This window comes from Nelumbo lutea, chromosome 1 (assembly GCF_056320005.1).
Source record: "Nelumbo lutea isolate HS-2025 chromosome 1, American lotus-T2T, whole genome shotgun sequence".
NCBI lineage: Eukaryota > Viridiplantae > Streptophyta > Magnoliopsida > Proteales > Nelumbonaceae > Nelumbo > Nelumbo lutea.
The window spans coordinates 150,558,404-150,585,796 of NC_142684.1; the positions used below are offsets into that span (position 1 = coordinate 150,558,404).

Below are 27,393 nucleotides of genomic sequence, written 5' to 3' on the forward strand. Positions count from 1 at the left end.
ACTGTATTGTGACAACAAGGCAGCCATTAACATTGCAAATAACCCTATGCAACATGACATAACAAAACATATTGAGATTTATCGACATTTTGTTAGGGAGAGAATAGTCTCGGGAGAACTCTGCATTCCTTATACTTCATCTGAGATACAAATTGCAGATGTACTGACTAAAGGGTTGGCTGCAGCAAAATTAATGGACCTTCTTGGCAAGCTAAACATGATTGACATCCATGCTTAGCTTGAGGGGGAGTGTTAGTTTGAGGGGTTTTATGTATTGATGGTTTGGCTGATAAATGTTCTTATTAGTCTGTATTTGTGTTTAAGTTGTTATGTATTGGGCTAGTGTTAATGGGCCTAAGTTTATTTGTTGTTTTAAGTAGTCTGGGTGTCCCATCATTAATCAGGGGCATTCTAGACATTTCCCATAACATTGTACTTTAGTCTAATATAAATAATAGTACTGTCGACTGGGTTATTCAGTTTGACATTATCAGCACCTCTTGGTCTTCTTCTCTCTTCTACTTCTTCGACTGCACCATTTCAGCTTTCACATCTCACCTAATTGGTGTGTTCGTTGTAAGCTTAACAGTGAGAGTTGCTATCATCTATTGATTTCTTGTTTGGGTGCAGGTGGGCTTCACCATTAGAGTTTAGCATGCTATTTGATTTGTCTACCTTTGCTTGACCTTAAAAAAAGGAAGGTGTATGTGGAGGTGCACTGGAGCAGCTTTGTCATGGACCATTTGGGAAGAAAGGATGCAAAGTTCTTCCACTAGAAGGAGAGAAGCCTACAAGAGACAATGATTGTGTGCTACTGTATAGGGCAATCCATTGGTTAAAAACTTTGGAACTTTTCAGTTCTTTTTCCTTTGATGATCTTTGGGGAAATTGGTCTTCTGTGGCAAGTTTCTCTTCCAAAAGGAACAGGTTGCCAGTGATTTGGACACCCCGCCTAAAGGCTTTGCAAAATTAAATTTGATAGAAGTAGCATTGATAATCCAAGTGGCTTTGTAAAATTAAACTTTCATAGGCGTGGTCCTCACAAATGAGCTTGGGAATATCTCATCTTTTTTCTTGGGTCCACTGGGAGTTGGAGACTCTTTAAGGGCTGAATTACTAGTGCCTGTTCAAGGAGTACTGATAGCAAATCAGCTCGGAGTGGAGTCCCTACTAATAGAAGGGGACTCGAAAGTGATGGTGTGGTGGTTGATGGATTCAGATTCTGTTATGTGGTGCTATAGGAATGAAATAAAGAGATTCAAGTGGCTTACACAAGATATGAATATAAGAATGCAATGGGTGGGAGGGGAAGCAAATGCTTTGGCTAATTGTTTATCCAACGAAGGGGTTAATAGAGAGCATTTGTTTTGGGCTTAGTTATAACTTGCCTTTTGTATTAACCTATGTCTTTTAGGAGAGGATGCAACTCACACCTCTCTTAGGGATGCTTGTATTGCTTTGATCTTTTGATTAATAAAGTTTTCTTCATTGATAAAAAAAAGTTGTATATGACACTGAACAGAAGTAGAATGGAGAAATGGGATTCATGTAGCTGACCTCATATAGTTGATAAAAGCTTAGTTGAGTTGAGTTGAAGATCCAATAGCTCTCTTTATAACAAGATCTTTATCAATTTTTCTTATAGTAATAATCTTCAGTAGTAGAACTTCTTTGAATCTTAAATGTTTTTTAGCACAAAATAGGGCCATCCTGTGTTTGATTAGATATTATTTTACACTTGTAGAGAAGATGGGCCGAATGGCCCATAGGCTGTTTATCCTTTCTTATTTTTTATGTTCTTTACTGTAATGGGCCTTATTCTGGGCCTATTCTTTCTATGTTATGTTCTTTTAATTTCTTGCCCAACTAAGGGCCTCTTTGTAAATTATTAAAGTTTAACTTAATAAAATAGTGTTAGGGGGTAAGAGGAGAGATTAAGGTTTGAAACTCTCTTCCTCTGAACCCTTATTGCCGCCATCTTCTTCTTCATCTTCTCTTCCTTAGAAGAAGGATTTCTGCTAAACAGTCCTCTATTCTCAAGGATTGTTTTTCTTCTTGGTATCAGAGCAGGCCTAAACTTGGTTTGGGCTCTCATGTAGGTGTTGTCCAGCCAACTACATGAGAGTTGTTCTAGGGCCGGAAGCTTCCGCTTGAGTCACCTGGTTCTTGGAGGTCATTAGAGATTGAAGAAGGTGCCCAAGATTCAAATCTCTTGGAGAGATGTTTGGTGACCAGGAAGAATCAGAGAAAACAGGTTGGTTCCTGATTTAGAGCTTAAATTAGAGATTGAGAGTGGTGCCCAATAATTTTTGGGTTGTTTTCTTTATATTTTTCTGGACTGTTAAAGTATCCAAAATTTCTTTGAAACCAGTACTCCTATTCAGCTGTTCTTTTAGACTGCTTTAGCCCAGAAAGTTTTGGGTTGTTTTCATATTGTTTGGACTTTCAAGTGGCTCTAATATCTCTGGAATCAGTACTGCTGGTTGGCCTTTTCTTTTGGACTGTTTAGGGCACCTGTACGGACTAATTTCTGGGTTGTATTAATCTTTCGACAATGTGGTCTCCTCTATTGCCCACCTTGTGTTTGTGAAAAGTCTTTGAAGTTTTTTTGCTTCCTTTGGATGCTAATTGGACAGTACCTAGAACTTCTGTTTAGAAAAGGAGTTTTTCTGATTTTCTTTCTTGAAGACCAAACCAAGTTGGTTGGTGTACTGTGTAGTTATGCTAATTGGACAGTACCTAGAACTTCTGTTTAGAAAAGGAGTTTTTCTGATTTTCTTTCTTGAAGACCAAACCAAGTTGGTTGGTGTACTGTGTAGTCTACAAGGTGCAGCTTCTGTTTCTGTTTCTCACAGCTTTTGGGTGTGACTCAGATTTGTGGTTCTACTGCATTGAGGTAGGCTTAACACAGTCCTTGTTCCATCTTCATTCGGTGTTCTTTTTTGAAGTTGGTTGAATCTTTTTGAAGTGGTTAAAGAGTTGAACTCCTCAGAGATTGAAAACAAGAATGTTGCTGAACCCGGGTAGGTTCCAGGAGCCTCTATTGACTCTTTACTGACTGTGACCATAGTCAAGCTGGATGGAACTTATTATCTGGCATGGTTACAATCGATAAAGATTCATATCTGTAGTAGAGGAAAGTGGGGTTTTATCTCCGGGAGCAAGAAGGCTCCCTCCGAAGATGATCCATTTTATGAGAAGTGGTTGCAAGAAAATTATACTGTTATTGGGTGGCTTGTGAATGCAGCCACATATTAGCCAGCACTATTTGTGGATGAATTCAGCAAAGGAATCTGGGATAGTGTTGCTTAAACCTATTCCCAAAAATTAAATGTGGTTAGAACTTACAAGTTGAGAAGTGATGTGAAGAATTTAAGACGGGGAGAAACCTTTAGCTGTATACTTCTCAACACTGAAGTCTTTGTGGCAAGAAATAGATTTGATAGAAGCTATAACCTGGGACACCATTAATGATGCAGAGACCTACATAAAACTGGTTGAGAGAAACAGGGTGTTTGAGTTCTTAACCGGATTAAACCCAGAGTATGGTATTACAAAATAGAATATTTTATCCAAGGATAGTGTCTCACTGTCACAAGCATATGCCTTGGTAAGTAGTGAAGAGAGCAGAAGGATTGTCCAGGTTCAAGGGGCTGGTCTAAATGATCACTTTGCTAATATGGGAATGAAACCCAAAGGGGTTGCAGGGACTCCTAGTGGCTCAGGGAAGAAAGATGTTGTCTGTGAGTACTGTAAAAGGCCAAAACACACTAAAGACAAGTGTTGGAAATTACATCTTGAGCTTCTGCTTCTTCGGTTTCAGAAGAAGCATGATAATAAAAGGGTAGGGAGTGCTAATGCGGCTGCTGGTCCAGATAGTGACAAGTACCATACTGAAGAGATGACAGCTTGTGCGCAATTAGCAGCCATGAAAGCAGAATATGAGAAGTTTGGGAGGATGATCAGTCACCTAGAGGGTGTGACTTCTTCTTCCAACCCTTTAGAAAATTCAGCCTCTTATGCATTTGCTCATTCAGGTATACGGGCTTCTACCAATCATGCGACAATTTCAGGTAATCTTAAGATCCATTGGATTATTGATTCAGGGGCTTCTGATCATATGACCAACATTTCTACCTTGTTTGTTTCATATGATTTACTTCTTGGGCGTGACAAAATCACCATAGCCAATGGTTCTCTTGCCTTTATTTCCGACAAGGGAACCATCAAGGTTACAGATTCCTTGTTCCTACATTATGCTCTTCATGTACCTAGACTAAATACAAACTTGTTATCTGTAAGTAGCCTAACGAAGTCATTAAACTGTTGTGTAATCTTCTTCCCTTCCTACTGTGTTTTTTAGGATCTGGCGTCTTGAAAGGTGATTTGGAGTGGCCATGAGGCGAATGAAATATACCTGCTTAATACTTCGGGACAATGCCCTGAACAACCTGGAAAAACTGCTATTGGGTTTATATCTATAGAGTTTATCAGTCAAGTTATGTTATGTCATTTTCGTTTGGGTCATCTTTCTTTTTCTGCATTGAATCATTTATTCCCTGAACTGTTTAAGGGAATTAGTTAGTCCAGTCTTCATTGTAAGTCTTGTGAGCTGTCAAAGCATTGTAGAAACAGTTATCCCTTGAGTAATAAAAGATCTTCTTCTCCTTTTAATATTGTGCACTCTGATGTGTGGGGGCCTTACCACTTACCCTCTATGGGTGGCTACAAATATTTTATCTTATTCATTGATGACTTTTCTCGGTTTACTTGGATATTCCTAATGAAATCCCGTGATGAAGTTCCTAGACTTGTGAGGCAATTCCATGAATTTGTCCTAACCCAGTTTGATATCGGGATTAAAATTTTCATATCTGACAATGCAAAAGAATATTTTGAGAAGAACTTGTCCTGCTATCTCTCTAACTTAGGGGTTATTCATCAAAGCTCATGCTTTATGACCCCAGAACAGAATGGAGTTGCTGAAAGAAAAAATAGACATATTGTTGAAGTTGCAAAAAGTATCTTGTTTGCCTCACATGTTCCTACAAAGTTTTGGGGTTATACTGTTCTCACTGCTACCTACCTTATAAACCGTATGCCATCCAGGGTTTTGGGGTTTAAGTCTTCTTTCAGTCTCCTTCATCCGGACAAGGAGCTTTTTTCTATCCCTCTTCGTGTCTTTGGCTGCATTTGTTATGTACATATTCCTAGTGTCCAAAGACATAAATTTGAACTAAAAGCCCACAAGTGTATCTTCCTTGGTTATTCCCCCACACAGAAGGGTTACTGTTGCTTTGATCCAAAGACTGGTACTCGATATGTCACAATGGATGTCACCTTTGATGAACTTTTCTTCCTTTTATGGTTCCTTTATGAAAGGACATTGTCCAAAGGGGGGGGATTTGTCACAGGTCTTTGCTCTTCCTCTTCCTATCCCAGTTGAGTCTTTTACTAAGTCTCTTTCTTCTTCAAATGAATCAAGGGATGATCAATCATTTCACTCTCCCTGTCCCAGTGTTCCTCTTCCTTTACCTCCTCGTCCTCTCTTTAATCCCATGATGTATCAAAGGAAAAGATCCAGAAATGAGCAGGTTGTTTCCCCTACAATACATGAGCCTCATGCACTTCTAGTTACAGATGAGACAATAGGTACTGTTTCAGCCCCTTTGGAGCCATCCTTCCCTGACCTTGATATTCCCATTGCTATTAGGAAAGGAAAAAGGAAGTGTACTGCACATTGCATTTCCAAACACCTTTTGTATAGTTTGCTTTCTCCTTCATATTTTGCCTACCTTTCTTCTGTTGCCTCTAACCCTATCACCAGGTCTGTGTCAGAAGCTCTTAATATTCCAGAATGGAGGGATGCTATGAGATCTGAATTTGATGCCCTGCACAAGAATGACACTTGGGAAGTGGTTGATTTGCCTGAAGGGAAGGATCCAGTTGGCTGTAAGTGGGTCTTTACTATCAAATATAATGCTTATGGCACCATTGAGAGGTACAAGGCTAGGCTGGTTGCAAAAGGTTATACACAAGCATATGGGATTGATTATCTGGAGACCTTTGCACCTGTTGCCAAGATGACCTATGTGAGAGTTCTTCTACTTTGGTTATTCACTCTGACTGGCCACTTTTTCAATTGTTTGTAAAAAATGCAATTCTGAATGGAGAATTACATGGGGAGGTTTATATGTCTCTTCCTTTAGGAATGTATGAAACAAATATATGAAAGGAAAGGTATACAAGCTGAAGAGATCTCTTTATGGATTAAAACAGTCCCCTAGAGCATGGCTTGAGAGGTTTAGGGCTGCCCTTCTTAACTTTGGCCATGTACAGACACAGTCTGATCATACTCTCTTTGTAAAGAGGAGAGGGCTCCTAGCAGTTTACCTGATTGTGTATGTTGATGATATTGTTGTGATTGGTAATGATGTTTTAGGAATTAATGATCTCAAATCTTTCCTCCATACAATGAGATCAAAGATCTGGGGAAATTGAGATACTTCATTGGCATAGAAGTTGCTAGATCCAATGATGGGATTCTTATCTCCCAAAAGAAGAATGTTCTTGATTTGCTCTCTGAAACAGGGAAGATGGGTGCTAACTAGTTGCTACTCCTATTGATATGAGTCATAAACTCTCTGTTTCAGATGGAACATTGTTAGAAGACAAAGGAGTCTTCCAGAGACTTCTTGGAAAACTTTTGTATCTATGCATGACTCGGCCAGACATTGCATATGCTGTCAGTTGCATCAGCCAATTCATGCATGCTCCCTGGGACACTCATATGGCAGCAGCAGAGCGAATCCTGTGTTATTTGAAGGGCTCCCTAGGAAAGGGAATTCTGTTTTCCAAGCATGGCCATATGAAACTTGAAGCCTATACTGATGCTGGCTGGGCTGGAAACATTGATGACAGAAGATCTACTTCTGGGTACTACAACTTGGTGGCTGGTAATATTGTTTCTTGGAGAAGCAAGAAACAATCTGTTGTTGCTCGATCTTCAACAAAAGCAAAATACAGAGCCATGGCACATGGGGTTTTGAACTATTATGGTTAAAATCATTGAAGGAGGAACTGGGGATTGAGCATGACAAGCCAATGATGTTATACTGTGATAATCAAGCCGCCATCAAAATTGCTCACAACCCAATACAATATGACAGAACTAAGCATATTGAAATTGATAGACACTTCATTCGAGAAAAGAGTGGCTTCGGGTGAAATATGTCTTCCTTTTATCACCTCTAAAGGACAGTTAGCAGATTTACCAAGGGCATTTCCAAGGCAAAACATCAGCATGATACTGGCAAGCTTGGCATGATTGCCATATATGCTCAGCTTGAGGTGGAGTGTAGAGAAGATGGTCCGAATGGCCCATAGGCTGTTTATCCTTTCTTATTTTTTATGTTCTTTACTGTAATGGGCCTTATTCTGGGCCTATTCTTTCTATGTTATGTTTTTTTCGTTTTTTGGCCAACTAAGGGTCTCTTTGTGAATTATTAAAGTTTAACTTAATAAAATAGTGTTAGGGGGTAAGAGGAGAGATTAAGGTTCGGAACTCTCTTCCTCTGAACCCTTATTGCAGCCATCTTCTTCTTCATCTTCTCTTCCTTAGAAGAAGGATTTCTGTTGTTTTCTTTTGATTTCTGCATCTGTTCTAAACAGTCCTCTATTCTCAATGATTGTTTTTCTTCTACATTAATTAGAGATCAACTGCTTGCCCACCTTTGTGGTTCATATCTTCCATTTATATTTCTGCCAATATAAACTCTTTCTGACATTTCTTCTGTATATGCAGCACCTATAATCATATCCAAGAGTTTCTACAACAAATATCTCATCTGGCCTTCCAGTCACAGCCCCAAGGCTCTAGTCATTGCAAGCAGAAACATGGAGCTCCAACTCCTGTAAGTTGTTATTTGTTAAATCTATGTTTTCACATGTATGATATCAGCTATGATTTTTTTTTTTGAGAGAAGGTTAAGCATTGTATTGTATTAAAAAAAATGTAATAACTCATATTACAAGTGTGTATCATATATGCATCATGTACAGCCAGAAACTATACATAAATTCCGTGTAAGGCAAAAAAATAAAAAAATATAAAATAAAACCAACCAAACTTATTGTTTGGTTTTCCATTTTGCCTTTCATCTTCAACACACTCATTTGCTACTAGGATGCAGTCCACAATTTTCTGACCTTTCACAAAATAATATTGTTTGGGATAAGATTAAATCCCCTAGCACATCCCTTAGCCTCCTTGCCAAAACCTTAGTAAAAAATTTATAGATACTCCCAACCAAACTTATTGGCTTGAAGTCCTTTACCTCCAGAACACCACCTTTTCTGGGGATAACACAAATGAAGGTAGCGTTGTTGCCTTTATTCAGAACAGCCGACTGGTAGAAATCTCTGAAAACCTCCATTAAGTCTAGCTTTATAATATTTCAACATGTCTGAAAAAAGAGGATAAGAAACCCATCGGGCCTAGGAGCTCTATATCCATCCATACTGAAAAGAGCCTCCTTGAATTCTTGCTCCTCAAACTCTCTCAAGCCAAGTCCTCTGATTTCAGAGAATAAGAAGAAGAGGGGAAGAGAAGAGGAGGGAGAAGAGAGGAAGAAGAGAAGAAGAAGATTAAGGAGGCAAAAAAAAACTTGTCTAGCAGCGCCAACTTTACAAAGGGAGTGAATGCCTTTCATCCTTTGGTTCCAGCAAAGATATTCTCCAAATGGCCAAAAATCAGAGGAAGCAAGAAAGTTAAAATCATGTGGAGCTGTATTCTATTCTCAGTATGCTGGTCCATTTGGAAAGAGAAAAACATAAGGGTTTTTGAGGATGAGTCTGTTGTAAGGCTTAATTGTTCTTTATAATTGCTGGCGGTAGGACAGTTTCAGCTACTAGCCCTTTTTTCAGCTCCTAGGATATGCCGCCAGGGGTGTGCTTGTAATTTCATCTCTTTTATAAAGATTAATATAAATAGAAAACTGGCGGCAACCAGTACTGATTTTCTCCTCTCATCCGTACCTCTCTTTCTCTCTCTCTCTCTCTCTCTCAATCACCACAAGCGACCACGTGGTATCAGAGCAGGCTTTCTGGGTTGGAGGAGACCTACGATCCTAGCTTCAGCCTTTCTAAAAGTGATTGGACATGGCTACCTTTTACAGAAGCCCTAGCGGCGGCCTGTCTCAGTTCTCTCTGGCGGCTGTACCTATAGAAACCCTAGTGGCGGCTTGTTTTTCTGTCCTCTCTGGCGGTTGTATCTGCAAAAACCCTAGTGGTCCCTAGCGGCGGTTTTTTGAGAAACCCTAGCAGTTTCTGGCCATAGGGTGGTGCTGGTGCAATGAAACCCTAATCGAAGAAGGGTGTTGATGGTGCAAACTCCTCAGTTATCCAGTGCTGAACAGGTGTTTTTGTTTCAGTTTGTCTCAGTACTCTTTATCCAATGGTGTGTAGGGCTCATGCCTTGATTATATGATTACTAGTTTGGAAATTGAATGGTTAGAGTGGGGGAACCACATCCAGACTGACAGTAATGTCTGTATTGGTGGTGTTGAACCGATGACCGGACTGGTTACTATTCTGTTTAGATGTTTTATTGACTGAACCCTTATTCTCAGCAGTAGACCCTGTGTTCTCAGCACCTTTCAATAATCTGTTGCTCACCATCTAGGAGCAAACCCTGAGTTACCATATTCTAGTTGTGGCGGCTATGCTGTTGGGTGGCATTTGGACTGTTTTTTTGTAGTCTTCAATGGCAAGTCATGAATTAACCTCACCGGGGAATACACCAACCCGCAACACAGCAAGTATGGGAGGTGAAAACATGGTTTTTCCCATGCCAATTACCCCCTTGAATGGTCTGAACTACCTGGAGTGGGCTAAGAGTGTAAAACTCTATGTAACGACAAGGGGTAAGGCTGGTTACATCTGGAAGGGTGAAAGAACCCAAGGGTGAGACGGCCGAACATGAGAGGTGGGACCAAGAAAACAGTATGGTGATGTCTTGGCTCTTCACAGCCCTAGAACTTGATGTGAAAAAGAATTTTATATGGGCAAACATCGCTAGTGAGATCTGGGAACAGGTCAGAATTACCTATTCTGAGCAAAGGCATCACACCAAGGTTTACCAACTGCAAGCTGAGTCCTCAATATGTAAACAGGGAAACCGTAGCTTGTCCTCATATTATTCAGCCCTTACCTCCATATGGAAGGAGTTGGACCATTATCAGGCCATAGAGTGGAAGCATGATGATGATGCTAAGGCCTACAGGAAGCTGGTCTCTTAGTAACGAGTGTTTGCTTTCTTGTTAGGGCTGAACCCTGTATATGAACCATTGAGGGTGCAGATCCTAAGAAGCAAAGAATTGCCTACGATACACGAAGTATACTCCCTTGTCCAATTTGAAGAAAGCAGGCGAAGTATGATGGTTACAATTGAGGGGGAGCAACAAGTTGCCTTGGCTGCGATGAATAACAGCTCAATAGGAAAGAAATGTGATCCTAAGAAGGAAGATGATAAAGATAAACTATTTTGTACCCACTGTAGACGGTCACGACATACACGTGACACTTGTTGGGACATCCACGGGAAACCCAAGTGGGCAGCAAAGAATCAAGAACAGGTAAAGGTCAGTTGAAAAGAACAAGCATAACACATGTGGCAACTCAAGACACTCAAGTTACCGGTAGTACCCGGGACCCCCCTAATAAGCCTGACCCCAAGGAGGATATAATGAATTCATTTAGAGAGCATCTGGAATCTTATGGTAGGACATTGCGGCAAATGGACAGCTCAGTCACTGGTACTCCCTCTCCTTCCTTTGCATCTACTTTGGGTAATGTGGCTTCTGCATTCCATGTCACTCCCACAGATTCCCCTTGGATCATTGACTCAGGGGTCTCAAATCACATGACCGGTAAGCCTAACTTATTCCAGTCTTATAGCCTTTTGTCAGGAAGGGATAGAGTGAGACTTGCAGATGGTTCTTTTTCTTCCATTGCAGGTCAAGGATCAATATCCCTTCCCCATGGCCTTAACCTGAATTGTGTATTGCATGTCCCTCAACTTCCCATAAACTTGCTTTCAATTAGTAGCATTACAAATTCCTTGAATTGTAGTGTGACATTTTTTGCTGACTCATGTGTATTTCAGGATCTAACTTCTGGGAGGACGATTGGTAGAGGAAGCCTAGTGGACGGCTCTACATTCTCGGCAACAAAGCTGGTCTCTCCGTGTCATCCTCAGAGTTGCATAGTCAATCAAATAAGAGTCAAATTTTGTTGTGGCACAATTGTTTAGGTCATGTTTCTTTCAAAATAATAAAAGTTTTGTTTCCACTTTTATTTAAGTCGTGTTCAGTGTCAGAGTTCATGTGTCAAACGCGTCAGTTGAGTAAACAATGTAGAACAACCTTTCATTCAAGCAATAAAAGATCAAATGTTCATTTTCATGTTGTGTATTATGATGTATGGGGGCCTACAAATGTGATCTCTGAGGGCGGATATAAGTACTTTATTACATTGATTGATGATTACTCTCACTACACATGGGTAATCCCTATGCGCACCAGAGACGAGGTTCCAAAGATAGTGAAAGACTTCTAGAGGATGGTGTTCACGCAGTTCCATGTTGAAATACAGATCTTCTAATTCGATAATGCGAAGGAATACTTCCATGGGGAGCTCAATGAGTTCTTCGCCTCCCATGGGTCTATTCATAGAAGCTCATGCGCCAGAACACCACAACAAAATGGTGTTGCAGAAAGGAAAAATAGACACCTCCTTGAGGTAGCCCGTGGGATGATGTTATACATGAATGTCCCAAAAAGGTTCTGGGTGGATGCTATACTTGCAGCTGCGTATGTCATCAACCGCATGCCCTCCAGAGTATTGAATTATATGGCCCCTCATCAGTTACTGTACCCTTAGTCTCCTTTATTTTCCATCCCCATGAGAGTCTTTGATTGTCGGGCCTTTGTCCATGTTTTGTCTCCCTCCAGAGGTAAGTTAGACCCTTGGTCCATTCCTTGTGTCTTTCTAGAATACCCATCCTCTCAAAAAGGGTATCAATGTTTTGACCCGGTTAGTCATAAATTTTTTGTCTATGGATGTGTCCTTTGAGTCAGAGCCATTCTTCCCTCATTCTCCTCAGGGGGAGAGCTGTAGTGTGGAAGAGGAGAGGTAGGTTTAGGTACCTCTTCCTTCTATTCCGGACCTCACTCCCTTCCATGTCTTCCAACGTACTCGTCGAAGAGATCAGCAATGTGATAGAAATGTGGAGCAACCAAACACTGAGCAATTGACATCATCAAAATCCCAGAAGGTAAGTCCAACCCCTAACCCTACTCCCATTGTGGATGACCTAGACATCCCTATTGCCCAACGAAAGGGAGTCAGGTCCTGCACTACCAAACACCCCATTGCTCACTTTGTTTCCTATGACCACATTTCTCCCTCGTACCGAGCCTTCCTATCGGCAGTTGACTGCATCCTTGTTCCCAAGAATGTTGCGAAGCCTTAAAATACCCTGAATGGATAGATGCCATGAAGGAGGAGATTGATGCCCTCCACAAAAATCAGACTTGGGAATTGGTGGATCCTCCAGAGGGGAAAGAGCCCGTAGGGTGCAAATGGGTGTTCATAGTTAAGCACAAGGCAGATGGAACAGTTGAAAGGTACAAAGCAAGACTAGTAGCTAAAGGGTACACACAGGTATATGGAGTTGATTATGATGAGACTTTTGCTCCAGTGGCTAAGATGAACTCGATTAGGGTTCTCCTGTCCTTAGCTGCTAACTTTGACTGGGATTTGCATCAACTGGACATAATGAACGCCTTCCTGAATGGTGACTTAGAAGAAGAGGTATACATGGTTCAACCTCTTGGATTCTGTGCCAAGGGAAGTGAAAACAAGGTGTGCAAGCTACGGAAGTCTCTCTACGGCTTAAAGCAGTCTCCCAGAGCCCGATTCAGTAAGTTTCACATGGCAGTTCAAGAGATGGGGTTCCAACAGTGCCAGTCTGACCATACACTCTTTGTGAAGAGATGTCAGGAGCAGGTTGCCGTATTGATAGTGTATGTAGACTATATCATCATTATAAGGAGTTGGAGCTCAGAGATACAAAATTTGAAACAATTTCTTGTATCCAAGTTTGAAGTGAAAGATCTAGGACTCCTAAAGTATTTCCTTGGGATCGAAGTTGCTCGTTCAAAAAGGGGTATCTTTGTCTCTCAAAGGAAATACACCATTGATCTATTACGAGATACAAGTAAATTAGGTGCAAGGCCGGCAGACACTCCTATGGATGTGGACCACAAGCTAGGTGACTGTATTGGTGAACCGTTGAAAGATGTAAAGCAGTTCCAAAAGTTTGTGGGAAAGCTGATCTATCTATCCATGACCCATCCAGATATTGCCTATTCAGTTGGGTTTCTGAGCCAGTTTTTGCACTCTCCTAAGAAGCTACACATGGAGGCAGTAGAGAGGGTCCTTAAATAATTGAAGAAACATCTAGGAACATGCCTATTGTTCAGTAAACACAATCACTTTAAGGTGGAAGTCTTTACACATGCTGATTGGGTAGGAGCTGTGGATGATAGAAAGTCTACTAGTGGGTATTGCACATATGTGGGAGGGAATTTGGTGACCTGGAAGAGCAAGAAGCAAAGTATGGTAGCAAGATCAAGTGCAGAAGCTGAGTATAGAGCTATGACACATGGGGCGGCTGAAGTCCTTTGGCTAAAGAACCTTCTAGGTGAACTTGGAGTTGTTGTTCATAGTCCTATGACTCTTTACTGTGACAATAAGGCTGCAATAAACATCGCCAGCAACCCAGTCCTATATGAGATGACCAAGCATATTGAGGTGGATAAGCACTTCATAAGGGAGAAACTGGAAAAAAGGGAAATTTGCATCCCTTATGTCAACTCCAAGGAACAACTTGCTGATGTCCTTACAAAAGGACTTCCGTGTTCGCGACACAATGAGTTATGTGACAAGTTGGGCATGATAGACATCTTCAGCCCAACTTGAGGGGGAGTGTTGTAAGGCTTAATTGTTCTTTATAACTGCTGGTGGTAGGACAGTTTCAGCTACTAGCCCTTTTTTCTTTCTTTTATTATTGTTCTTATCCTAGGATATGCCACCAGGGGCATGCTTGTAATTTCATCTCTTTTATAAAGATTAATATAAATAGAAAACTGGCGGCAGCCAGTATTGATTTTCTCCTCTCATTCGTACCTCTCTTTCTCTCTCTCTCTCAATCACCACAAGTGACCATAGAGTCAAAGTATTGAATACTTGGTAGCAGGAGTTGACAATTTGATTACAGCTTGGGCTCTTAGTCTTCCAGAGTTTGATCAAGTGAATAAGACTGATTTGTTAGAGAATTTCTGGAGCACTCTTGACTTGCATCCTTGTAACATTGATTCCTTTTCAGTTTTATATTTGATATGTATTTGGTTTGTCAACTTGTGACCATCATTTTGAGATGTAATGCCCTTTTTTAGTTTAATGAAATTTCCTTTTTATCCTTCAAAAAATAAAAAAAATCATCCCCAACTTGACACAAAGATCATAATGCTGCAAGGAGTTCAATCCCTCGGTAAGAACATCTTCAAGTTACTCTTCGGAGTTGATATATGTAGTCCACACTTCTCCCTTTTCTAGTTTCTATCTGATAAAGTGTTTATCTACTAAAATGTGCTTGGGTTTATCTTGGAGAACAGGGCTGGCTGCATTATGATAGCAGCCTTATTATCACAATAGAGTGACATGGGACCGCCAAGGGGAAACCCCATCTCACCTAATAGGTTTTTAATTCATAATATTTCAGCAACTCTATTAGACATGGCTCTGTACTCTGATTCCGCACGAGATTTAGCCACCACACTTTGTTTCTTACTTCTCCAAGAAACAGGATTTCCCCCTGCAAAGGTACAATAGCCACTTGTGGATTTTGTCATTTGCAGAACTTGCTCAATCAGCACCAGTGTAAACCCCAACTTTCATATGCCCATGCTTCTTGTAGAAAAGGCTTGTCCCTAGGAATTTCTTTAGGTACTTGAGAACCCGGTCTGCTGCTTTGGGAGCATGCATGAATGAAGGACTCCTACTACATATGCAGTATCTGGCCTAGTCATAGATAAGTATATGATGTTGGAAAGGGTTAGGATCCATCATATGGATGGCCGAAACATGCTAGATGGATGGGCAAAATTTCAAAAATTTCTTAATCCTTTTAGGAATCAAATTTCTTTAGGTACTTGAGAACTCGGTCTGCTGCTTTGGGAGCATGCATGAACGAAGGACTCCTACTGCATATGCAATATCTGGTCTAGTCATAAATAAGTATATGATGTTGGAAAGTGTTAGGATCCATCATATGGATGGCCGAACCATGCTAGATGGATGGGCGAAATTTCAAAAAATTCCTAACCCTTTCAGGAATCGAATTCCCTATGTTTTGAAAATTTGCATTTTTCAGGATTGGTCTTGCACTGAACTGGACCAGATTTGAACCAAACAAAGGGGGAGGTTTATACTTGATATGGATACCAAAAACGCAGATCCCAAGGTGGAAGTTCACGCCCAAATCAGTCCTAAAACCAGCCTCCACTGAAGATGGCATAGTGCATAGGTGAAGCTGATTCAGCAATACAATTTTTAGCAAAATTGCAACCCAACTATTTGGATTGAACTGGGAAAGGTGAGCATGAAATTCCTTTGAATTTTTCTTGCAAAAATTAGAAGAAAACTGATATCTATCAGTCCTTGAAAACCTAGGTCGTGATAGGGTTTCTTGAAAGACAAAAGAGAAGAAGAGAGAATAAGAGAGTGGTGTTTTAGTCTGGTTCACCCTCTTCTTCTTTTATCTCCTTATAGAGCACTCTCCCAATCAAATTAGGAGATTATCCAAATCTAATTTGGATGTGTATTCTATTAAGAGATAAGCTTTATCCTCTTAAGAGGATGGGTGCTCCATTTCAATTTCCAAACCCAGATTTGACCTAGAGCACATAACAAGGCAACTTACTTGGTCTTATTAATTATGGGCCTTAGGATCATTTCCTTCAAGGGCTCACGACCGACTCTGAATCTTCTGCCCACACCTACCAACAATAAACTACCCCCCGTGAATTGGGAACATCCCCCCCTGCATAATACTATGCAGAGGATGAGATGTTCTACATATATGGCTGCGATAAATGTGAGTAGAGTTCTTGTGGGCAGGAGATCTGGACTCCTCACGATCCAAGATATTGCATGGCCAACTTAGGCCTGATTTGTATGGCGTGGGACCCTACAATGACCTCACATAAGTCCACATGGGTTCGGCCTAGCCTCTGCCAAAGGGCTTGGCTGAATTCACTACTAAACGTAGAGAACCCATGAGCAACATCACTATGGGCTCAATGGTCTCTTACACTTAACCTCTTAGCGCATAATGATCACAACACTACTCGATAGGGAAGGACCTCTCTCCTGGCTACAAGGTATAGTGTCACACTCTCTGCTCCGATGGATCTTGGGAATTAAAACATTTTGCAAACATTTTTCATAAAACATAATATATATCATATAAATATATTTTGCAAAACCAAATCTCAAACACAGTTGAAATCCACTACCAATAGTTTAGGTTTCCATCAAAGAGAGTGTATGTCATATCATTCACTTTGTCCAACAAAGGGGCCGATCCTATCACTATGATCACCCACTCAGATGAATTCTCAAACTGCCCAAACACACTCAGGTTTTGATCCTTGATGGATCTCATTGATTGGCATATCAAAGACAATCTAACCCAATACCTAGTGTAGTACCATAATCAAGTTTAGGGGTTATGTGTAACTTTCCAGTTTTGCCCATCAATCTCCAAGGTCCATGGCATAACTAGAAAATGGTTCGGGTTTAGTGTTTCATCCAAACACATGCTGCATGTGCTCTGGGTCTAACCCTAGTAGCTGAGACAAGCTGCCCAACTTATTTGGTAGTACATCAGTGTCCCTTGGTAGTATAAACTCTCCAAGTCTATCCAACTGCTAAGAAGATTCTAAACTAATACGAATCTCATAAGTGTCCAGTTTAAGGGGTAATTACACAAAAACATACTAGTATCAACATGAAACAATAATGTACTTTTATTCATTTATAATAAATGTATCTATACATCAATCTAATTGGAACAAGGGCATTCACTGTCTAACATATGAGTCTACCCACAAGTCTTGGTACTCCTTTGAATCTTTTATGGGCTCATCATTGCAGTCCCCAAGTTGGTTATTTACATCTATAGGTGTATCAACTGGTTTAGCCCTAAGCTTTCTTGTATCTTTTAGGAGATCTAGGGTATACTTACTTTAAGAGATGAAGATACCCTTTTGGGAGCAATGTTTAAAATGTGGAGGCGTGACGCGCGGCATTCCACTACCTAGACGTGTGAGGCGTAGTTCAGAATGCAAGAGGCATAAGCCTCCCGAACACACGCTTCCTTATGAGGAAAGGGGGGATGTCATTTTTTTCTTTATTTTTAATAAAAACCTTTTATATTAAGAAGAATGAAAATGCATAACATTAGTTCAAAGGGGGGCAAAGCACTTTCTTTCCCCTTATCTTTTCTTCCCTTCCCTTTCCTTTCATTTTCTTTCCTTTTTTCTCTTTTTTTCTTCTCTTTCTTTTTCTTTCCCTACCATTTCTTTTCTTTTCCTTTCCTTTCCTTTTTTTCTGTCTTTTTATATCAGATGTGCATGAGGCGTACGCCTCATGAAAAAAGCACAAGAGGCGTATGCCTCAGAGGTGTCAGCGACTCTGGCATACGACTTAGGGCGTTTTGGGAGAACCTCGCCTGGAGGGACGCCTCCTAGATCCTTCACCTCAAACTGAGTGACCAAGAACTTCTTTACCCTCTGAATTTCTAAAACCTAATCACTAGTGGTAACTATGTCATCCACATAAAGAATCAATGATGTTGTTCTTCCTTGTTCTTTCTTCACAAAGAGGGTGTGATTAGTTTAACATTGTTTGAGACCCATTTGTTGAACTGCTTGATAAAATTTGCTAAACCAAGCACTTGGTGATTGTGTTAGACCATATAGAGACTTTTTCAAATTGTATACTTTCTGTTCACTGCACTCAAAAACCAGGAGGTTGGGTCATGCACACCTCCTCCTCCAAGTCACCATTCAAGAAGGCATTCTTGATATTTAACTGATGGAGTTCCCAATCTAGATTTGTTGCTAAAGAGAGAAGAATTCGGATAGAATTCATCTTTACCATTGGAGCAAACACCTTTGCATAGTTAACTCCATAGACCTAAGTAAACCTTTTTCCACCAAGCGAGCCTTGTATCTCTTCACTATTCCATTTGCCTTATGTTTTGTAGAGAACACCTATTTGCACCCCACAGGTTCCTTTCCCTTAGGAAGATCTACCAACTCTCACATGCCATTTTTATATAAGGCATTAATTTCTTCCTTCATTGCATCTGTCCACTTAGGAACATGTAAGGCCTCTACAACACTCTTAGGAAGAGGGATGCTATCAATAACAAAAAGGAAAGCACGGAATAAGGGTGAGATGTTCTCATAAGATAAGAAATGGGCCATAGGATGGTGTGTAGTGCATGATTTGATGCCCTTCCTTTTTGCAATAGGATGGTCCAAATCACAAGATGAAGTGTCAATATTAATAGGTTCAAGGATATCAATTGGAACAATGGTACCTGGATGGGGTGAGGGACCCAACCCCTGAGAGTTCGATAGCATTGGTTGCATAGTTTCAAGTTTCTCCACAGTTGTTGAACTCTGATGGCCTTGGCTTTTGTAACGTTGTCTACAGAAGACACAAAATGGAGGAGAGTCAAGAGGAGAAGGTAATAAAATCTATCTGTTTCTATTTCTCCTCACACGAACTCTCCCCCTAAAGAGAAAGAGAAAAATGAAACATTTCCAAAGGAGGCATCCATGGAAACAAAATATATTTTTTTTGAAATAGGACCAAAGCAACGATAACCCTTCTAAGAAAGAAGATAACTGAGGAAAACACAAACAGTAGCCTTAGTGTCAAGCTTACCACGAGTGGGGGATAAATCATGAACAAAGCACTGGCAACTAAAGACACACATGGGTATAGGAAATAATGTAACCTTAGGGAAGAGGAGTTAATAAGGAGACTTATACCCTAATAACCAAGATAGTAACTGATTGATAACACAAGTACCAGTTAGGATTTCATCCACCCAAAATCTTTTTGGAATATTCATTTGCAAAAGCAATCCTCAAGCAACTTCTAGAAAAAGACGGTTTTTCCTCTGCAACCCCATTTTGTTGAGGTGTTCTAGCATAGGAGTTCCGGTGAAGGGAGCCATAGGATGCAAAAAACCCTATAAGATCACCATGGAAGTACTGCTTTGCATTGTCTGATTGGAAAACTTGAACCTTTGTCTGAAATTGAGTATATACCAATGTTTTTAACCTGCCGTTGACTCGGACGGTTGAACCATCTGAGCCGTCACCCGGACACATTTCCGCTTCCGGTTTAACTAAAACCCATCTTTTAATGAAAAACCGTTGATGAAGTCAACAAATCGTTGACCCGGACGGTTGAACGATCAACCCGGATGACCCGATTAGCGGGTGATGGTTAGGTATAAAATTTTTGAATATGTCGGATGTGTCCTAACCGTTTGCCCAACCCCAATCCTCTTTTATTTTCATTCTCCTTTTACTTTCTTTTTTCATTTTAAGGTTTTGTTGAGAAGAAATGGAGGAATTTGTCTTTTAGAAGAAGAGAACAGAGATCCCACCATCTTTGAATGAGAGATTTTAGCACCGGCAACTACAATGGTTATCTCCGACGACTTGCAATCGGATCTGGAGTTTTAGAGGGTTTTGCTGAGAAGAAACGAAAGAGGAGTTTCTGTCTTTCAAAAGAAGAAAACCCCACAATCATTGAATGAGAGATTTAGCGCTGGAAACTACAATGATTATCTCCGGCGACCTGCAATTGGATCTGGAGTTTTGCATGATTTACATTCAATGTTTTAGCCTTTTCATCGGACAAGTTTTAACTTATAATTTCATTTTCGTATTTTTTTTTTTAATACTTAGGACTCTTAGATTCTAATTCTAATATGCTGCAATTTACATTCAAACAGTAACCTTTCATTCTAATCTATATTTTTTTTTTTCCAATTTTTCTGTTATCCCTTTATTGATTTAATCATTTAACGGCTGCAAGCCTACAAGTCGGCAATCCTTTTGGCTTTGGATGATTGGAGCTTCAAGTTTGGAGTTTGAAAAGGGAAAACTTTTATTTTTCAGTAATTTTGTTTCCTCTTATTTTCTCATTTGAAATTCTGTTATGGTTTTTTGAGAATGATATTCCTGATTTGGTTTCATATTCTGAAAGTCATTTTTCAAGGATAATTATTGATAATTTTCTGTAATTTCTTTTGCTTTTCTCATGCATTTTTTCGCTATTTATATATACTCTTTTTGGTTTTTATTTTTATTTCTGAAAATGTCATTTTCCATTTGGTTTTTATTTTTTATTTTTTTTTTGCATTTAGATACATATACAATTGCTATATATGTATAAATATACTATATGTCTACATATATATTTTCTCTTTTTTAATATTTTTAGTTATGATGTCACGGCTTGAACTGTTCAATCAATGACCTGTGACCCGGAGGCAAAAATTGTTCGGCCTCCAGTTCGGTTTTTAAAACATTGGTATAGACTGCATTGAAAGTCTTTCACAAGCTTAGGGACTTCATCTTGGGAGTCCATAGGGAAAACTGTGTACCAAGAGAAGTTATCTATAAAAGAGATGAAATATTTGTAGCCATTCTCAGTTAGAATATTAAAAGGGCCCCACATATTAGAATACACAAGATAAAATGGACGATTTGATCTTTTATTATGTAAAGAAAATGGAGTTCTACAATGCTTACTGAATTAACATACTCGACACTGAAAATCACTGACTAATACAGACTTAAACAATTTTGGAAGCAAGCATTTCAAGGACTCAAAAGACATATGGCCCAAACAATGGTGCCACAAATAACTTGACTCTTACTCGAATGACACAAAGACTTTGAGACTGTAAGACCAACTTTATTCTCCAACACATAGATGAAGGAAGGTGAGATCCATCGTATGAATGGCCAAACCATGCCAGATGGTTGGGCGAAATTTCAAAAATTTCTTTCAGCCTTCCTCCGGGAATTGTATTCCCTGAATTAGAAAAATTGCATTTTCCAAGGATCGTTCTTGCACCGAAAACGGACCTGATCTAAAACCAAACTAGAGGGAGAAGTATACCTGATACGGATTCCACAAATGTAGCTCCCAAAGTGGTAGTTCACACCCAAACTGAATCCCAAAAGCAGCCTCCACTGAAGATGGCGCAGCTTGGAATGAAGTCGGTTCAGCAACGCAGTATCCAACTGTTTGGATCGTACGAGGGAGGTGAGCACGAAATTTTTTTGATATTTTTTTGCAAAAATAAGAAGTTAGACTGATCAAGATCAGTCACAAAGATGGAGAACAAATTAGGGTTTTTGGGGCAACAAGAGCAAAGAGAAAGAGCTGATAGTAGAGTGATCTAATCGAATTTGGAGGTTCCTAATCCAAATCTTTATTTGGATTTGGACTCTCTAAGTGGATAAGACTTATCCTCTTATCCTAATGGATGCTTCAGACCCTTATCAAACCCATATTCGTCCAAGTCACATGACTGCTTAAGCTGTCATGTGACCACTTGATTAATCCAATTAATCACGGGCTTTAGGCCAATTAAACATGTGGCTCACGTCCCTAGGTAGTTTCTGGCTCAATTAGGTTCACTTTGTATGGCGTGGGACCCCAACAATGACCTTACATAAGCCACATGGGTTTGGCCCAGCCTTTGAGAAAAGGCCTGAACGAATTCACTGTTAAGTACTGTGAACCCCTGAGTCCATTAGTATGGGCTCTTAATGGACCCAACATTTACAATTAAATGATCATTGAGTCCAGCTCTCAATGGTCTTTTACACTTAACCTCTCAACCCATAATGATCATACACTGCCCGACATGGAAGGACCTCTCCCTTGGCTGCAAGATGCAGTATTTCGCTATCTGCTGGGCCGAACCCATGTGGCTGATGTGTATATCAATGCTTGGGTCCCACGCTATACAAGGAAACTCAACTGGGCAACAGTTAGGAAGGTTAAGTGAGCACATAAGCTTAATGGGCCTAAAGCCCATTTCGAACTGGACTTATTTAATAAGTTAAATATGGGCAAATTCTGAGATGGATCAGCAGATAGGATAGGGTCTTAACCATATACACTCAGAGAGTCCAGATCTGAATATGATTCAGATCTAGAAGCCTCCTAATGAGATTAGGAGATGGCTGATCTAATCTACAGATAAGATAAGGGTTTAACCTTATCACCTAAAGAGAGGTCTGATCCAAATATGATTTGGATCAGCAGCTCCTAATTGGATTAGGAGCTGATCTTTTAGGGTTACAAAAGAAGAAGGGGGCGGCAGTCTTTAGAAGAATCATCACAATCAGATCCTCTTCAGAGCTGAAATCAGAGAAGAATGATTTCTGCAATCCCTGCAAAAATCTTTCTTACCGCCTCCTTCCTGCAGCCGCCAGACATCTAGTTCGATCTCCAGTTGTGGGAGAAGTCAAGATTCGATCTTGACATTAGTTCTTTGAGAAAGAATGGATAGGAAGCTGTGTTCACATGCCATCCTGTTGTTTCTTGCAAATGATAGAATTCTTTGAGAAGAATACTACTGATTCTGCTCCATCTTGCACTGCGCCATCTTCAGTGGGAGCAGTCTTTGGATCCTTCCTTGGGAGTGAACACCTTCGTTGGGAGATATTGTTTCTGCGTATCAGGTATATCCCTCTCCTACACCTTTTGGTTCAGATTTGGTTTAGTTTATGGTTCAAGATTGATCATTGAAAATATGATTTTCTAAATAGGGAATGCGATTCCCAGTTGAAGGGAGAAAAAATTTTGAAATTCGCCCCTTTTTTCCGCAAGATTTGGGCGTCCATAGGATGGATCTCTCATCCCTTCAGTGGTATCAGAGCCATGGTTCAAATCTTAAACCAATTTGTTTCAGATCTGAACCTACGCAAATGGGCAGAAGGCGTTCTACCCAATTTGCGCAGATATGGGTTTTGGGAAATTTGTTCCCAAAATTATTGGCAAATAATCTGAAATTAAATTTTACATAAATCTGATTATTATTTAGAATTGTTCTTATGACTCTTGATTTATGGGTTGTTCGTACATGAGGAGATCGAATTCTTAATTTGCGTAGGGAACCTGCGATTTTGCAGATTATGGATTATTTTATTACATTTGGTCTGTAAAATATTTTTTTTCATTTTTTAGACTGAATGTATAGGTATTCGATCTGATGTAATTATTAATAGAAATTAGGATTTCTATTTATTTTATTTTGGATCGAAGTTGGCGGCGCAGAGGAGAACTCGCAGATGAGAGAATCGTTATCTGCGATTTGCAGTTTGTGAAACTGCAACCTGTGATCTAACCTCCGCTTTGCAGGAAGGATTGTGCGAACAGCCCTGATAGATAGTTTCATGATTGTTCTTTTATCAGAATTTAATTTCAGATTATTTTCTTGAATTAAAGATTTAATTAAGATCAAACCCTAGACCCATTCGAACCAAGATTGGTTCAAATTGTTTGGACCAAATCTAGGGTTCGATCTAGGTTGAAAGTCAGCCCTAATTTTCCCACTAATGGGACTGAGGATTGATATTTAATTAAATGGTTAATTCGGCCCAACCTGTAAAGGCCCAGTTTTAAATGGTTAAAACTGCTAAAAGCCCACTCTGTGGATAAAGCTATATGGGCTGAACCCATTAACCCTAATTCAGCCCATATACCTAGATGATATTAATGGTTAATATTATGGATTTAAAATGGGCTTCAAATGGGCTTTATAGATAATTAATTGATTGGATCAATTTATCCTTGCATGTGAAGTATGGATGTGTGATGTACTACGTACATGGGCCATAAGTGCTTGGCCCATGCTCAATCGACAGTGGCTCCTGTGCACACTATGGCTGAATGCACATCATTGCCATGGTGTCCCTTTTGGTCATTTGATGACATCCCTCAGTGGTGGGCCCCACACCTCATGGAGAGGTTACATGCGTGACCCTAGCCGATTCGGGCCCACAAAAAATCTGACTTTATGAAAGTTAGTGGGAGCCACTTGGGTTTGACCTAGATCAAACTAGGGCATAATTAATTGTTCCCTCCAACTAATATGAGTGCATGTGATAGGGAGAATCATATGATGAACTCTCTAAAGGCATTCCATCATTAGCATGAGGATGGGTCCTTCAGTAATGAGGAAACGCACAAGAAAATGGGCTATCCATTTGCTATTGGGCTTGTCTGAATGTTTCATAAGATGATAGGGGCGTCATAGACCGATGTGGGAGGGGCTTCACTAGAAAATGGGAACTCTCTCACGGTACCTTGGCGCTCACAAACATGATGGGTAAGCACTCACTGAACAGAAAGGTTTACTTGAAAATGGCTTTGAACCTTGTTTGACAGAGGCCAAAGGGAAATCTCATATGATGAGTGGATATGATCATTCACAGAAAGGTGGTGGGGTTATACAGCTAAAATAGTTGGCTCTACGCACCCTATGTAATTTTTCACATTTCCAGAGACAACTCGCAGTCTCCGTCACTGAGAAATGAGGGAAGTCTCAGAGATGAATAAATGGAAATGGAACGTAGATTAAAATCCATATCTATGTAATGAACATGAATCAAATTAGGTTGTTGACTGATGTTTACTCTTTTATCAGAAAATGGCAAACAGATAATTTGCAAAGCTGCTTGATGACAACAAGCTAAAGGGCCCAAACTATGCCGACTGGTACAGGAACCTTATGTTGGTCTTAACCTTTGAAAAGTTGGATAAGGTAGCTAAGAATCCTGCCCCGAATCGTCCGGGAGATTGAGCTTCTGAGGCCCGAAGAAGAGAATAACATGAATGGGAGGAGAAAAACTTCCTTGCCCGCTGCTATATCATTGCCTCCTTGGACAATCCAATTCAGTCGCCAATGACGTATTGGACAGTCTCAAGACAATGTACGAAGAGTAGAATCGTTTTACTCGGCAGAAGGTCTTGAAACAATTCATGACCGTGCAGATGTCCAAGGGCCAACAAGTTCATGACCATTGTCTCCGGATGATGGGTTATATCAACGAACTGGAGGCTCTTGGATCCGGGATGGATCTGGTAACACAGATCGATGCTATTCTCAACTCTCTACCTCCATCCTTTAATCCATTCATTATGAACTACAACATGAACAAGCTGAACGTCAGCTTGCAGGAACTCAACAATATGTTGCAGAGGGCTGAAGAATTGATTAAAAAGGATGACCCCATTGCCATGCTTGTTGAATTTGGCAAATCGGGTAAGAAAATGAAAGCAAAAAGAAAGCCCTAGAATAAGGCTGCCAAACCCAAGAAACAAAGGAAGGACAAGGCATCAGATGCCTGTCATTTTTGCAAGAAGACCGGCCACTGGAAAAGGAACTGTCCTGCCTACTTGGAATCCAATAAAGGTAATTTTGAAACTTGTGTTATAGAAACCAATTTATTGATAGCTTCTGCGTCCTGGTATATTGACTCCAAAGGTTCAACTCATGCGTGTAACTCACTGTAGGGGTTCAAGGTAAGTAGAAGGCTGAGTGAAGGAGAAGTCACGCTCTACTTGGGGACTACTGCAACTGTTGCAGCCGTGGCCATAGGAACCATGGAGTTTATTGTAAATGAATAAAAGTGCTTATTTGATTTATGTTCCCTTGGTATATTTCTGTGTAATGCCCTTAAACTGGACACCTGATGAGACTCGTGTTAGTTTAGAATGTTCACAGCCAGTGGGTCGGTCTGGGGAGACCTATCCTGATAAGACTGACACTGTTGTGCCACCAAGTCGGTTGGGGTGGCTTGTCTCAGCTGCCAAGGTGACACCCTAGGCACATACAATGTAGGATTAATTGAATCTTTGAACTGGACCAGATTTCTAACATTGCCCTGGACCTTGGAGATTAATGGGCAAAACTGGAAAGTTACACCCGACCCCTAGACTTGATTAAGATACTGCACTAGGTGTCGGATTGGGTTGTCTTTGATGTACCAATCAGTGAAATCCTTAGCGGGGGTCAAAACCTGGATATGTTGGAATAGCACCAATAAGTGAAATCCTTACCAATCAGTGAAATCTTTGATGTACCCTTCACTGTTGACCAGAGTATATGCTTGTGACAATTAAACATCTTCCTTGAACAATATGTTTTGCTTTGTAATATCTTATTCAGAATTCAACCCTGTCGAGAACTCAAACACCCTATTCCGTTCAACCAATTTCCTGTATGTTTCAGCATCCTTAGGGGTATCCCAAGTCACAACCTCTATCAAATCAATTTCTTGCCATATAGATTTTAAGATTGAGAAGTATGCTGCAAGTGACTTATCCTCTGTCTTAGATTATTCACATCACTTCTCAGTTTGTAAGCTCTAGCAACATTCAACTTCTGGGAATAAGTCTCTGCAACACTATCCCAAATCTCTTTAGCCGAATTCATCCACAGATAATGTTGACTGATCTGTGGCTGCAATGAGTTCACAAGCCACCCAATCACAGTGTAGTTTTCTTGTACCCATCTCTCATAAGATGGATCATCCTCTGAAGGAGCTTTCTTGCTCCCAGAAATAAAACCCCATTTTCCTTTGCTACAAATATAGATTTTCACTGATTGTGACCAAGCTAAGTAATTGGTCCCATCAAGCTTGACTGTAGTTACAGCTAGCATAGAATCGGTTGGGGTTCTCAAAATCTACCCATATTCAGTAGTATTCTTGTTTTCAAAGTTTGAGAAATCTATCATGCAGAGTTCGGTGGTAGTTCTTTCTTTACTGTTTCAGTCTTCAAAAAAGACACCAGCAACTTCCAAACACAAGGTATTTCAGACTCTAACAGCCGATGTCCCCAAGAGGAAGACAAAAGACCATAGTCCTTGAGTGACCTTTTGTCGAACGCTCAGTGTGCAATACTTAACAGCCCACTGTTTACTGTTTCAGCCTTCAAAGTATAGGGCACTGTTTACTGTTTCAGCCTTCAAGAAGGGGCTGGAATGAAGATGAGACTAGTATCACTTAGTTTTAAAACAGTCTCAGCAACTTCCCAACCCAATAATCAACCGAATAGGACCTCCAAAGCAACCCATAAATTTCTGAGTAGGAGCAGTCCAGCAACAGTGGCCGAATGAAGTAGTCTCAGCAGTAGTGATTCCAGAGGTAT

The 27,393-nt window shown here is 40.3% G+C and overlaps 1 protein-coding gene across 8 annotated transcripts in view; it reads left to right on the top strand.

Moving 5' to 3' along the window:
• Positions 1–27,393, top strand: part of LOC148878354 (uncharacterized) — a 67,430-nt gene that overhangs the window by 26,519 nt on the left and 13,518 nt on the right. For all 8 annotated transcript variants that reach the window (XM_088953384.1, XM_088953389.1, XM_088953426.1 and 5 more), the window contains one exon: positions 7,805–7,913. In XM_088953384.1, coding sequence (XP_088809510.1) covers positions 7,805–7,913 — 109 coding nt within the window. The remainder of the gene's footprint in view (positions 1–7,804; positions 7,914–27,393) is intronic.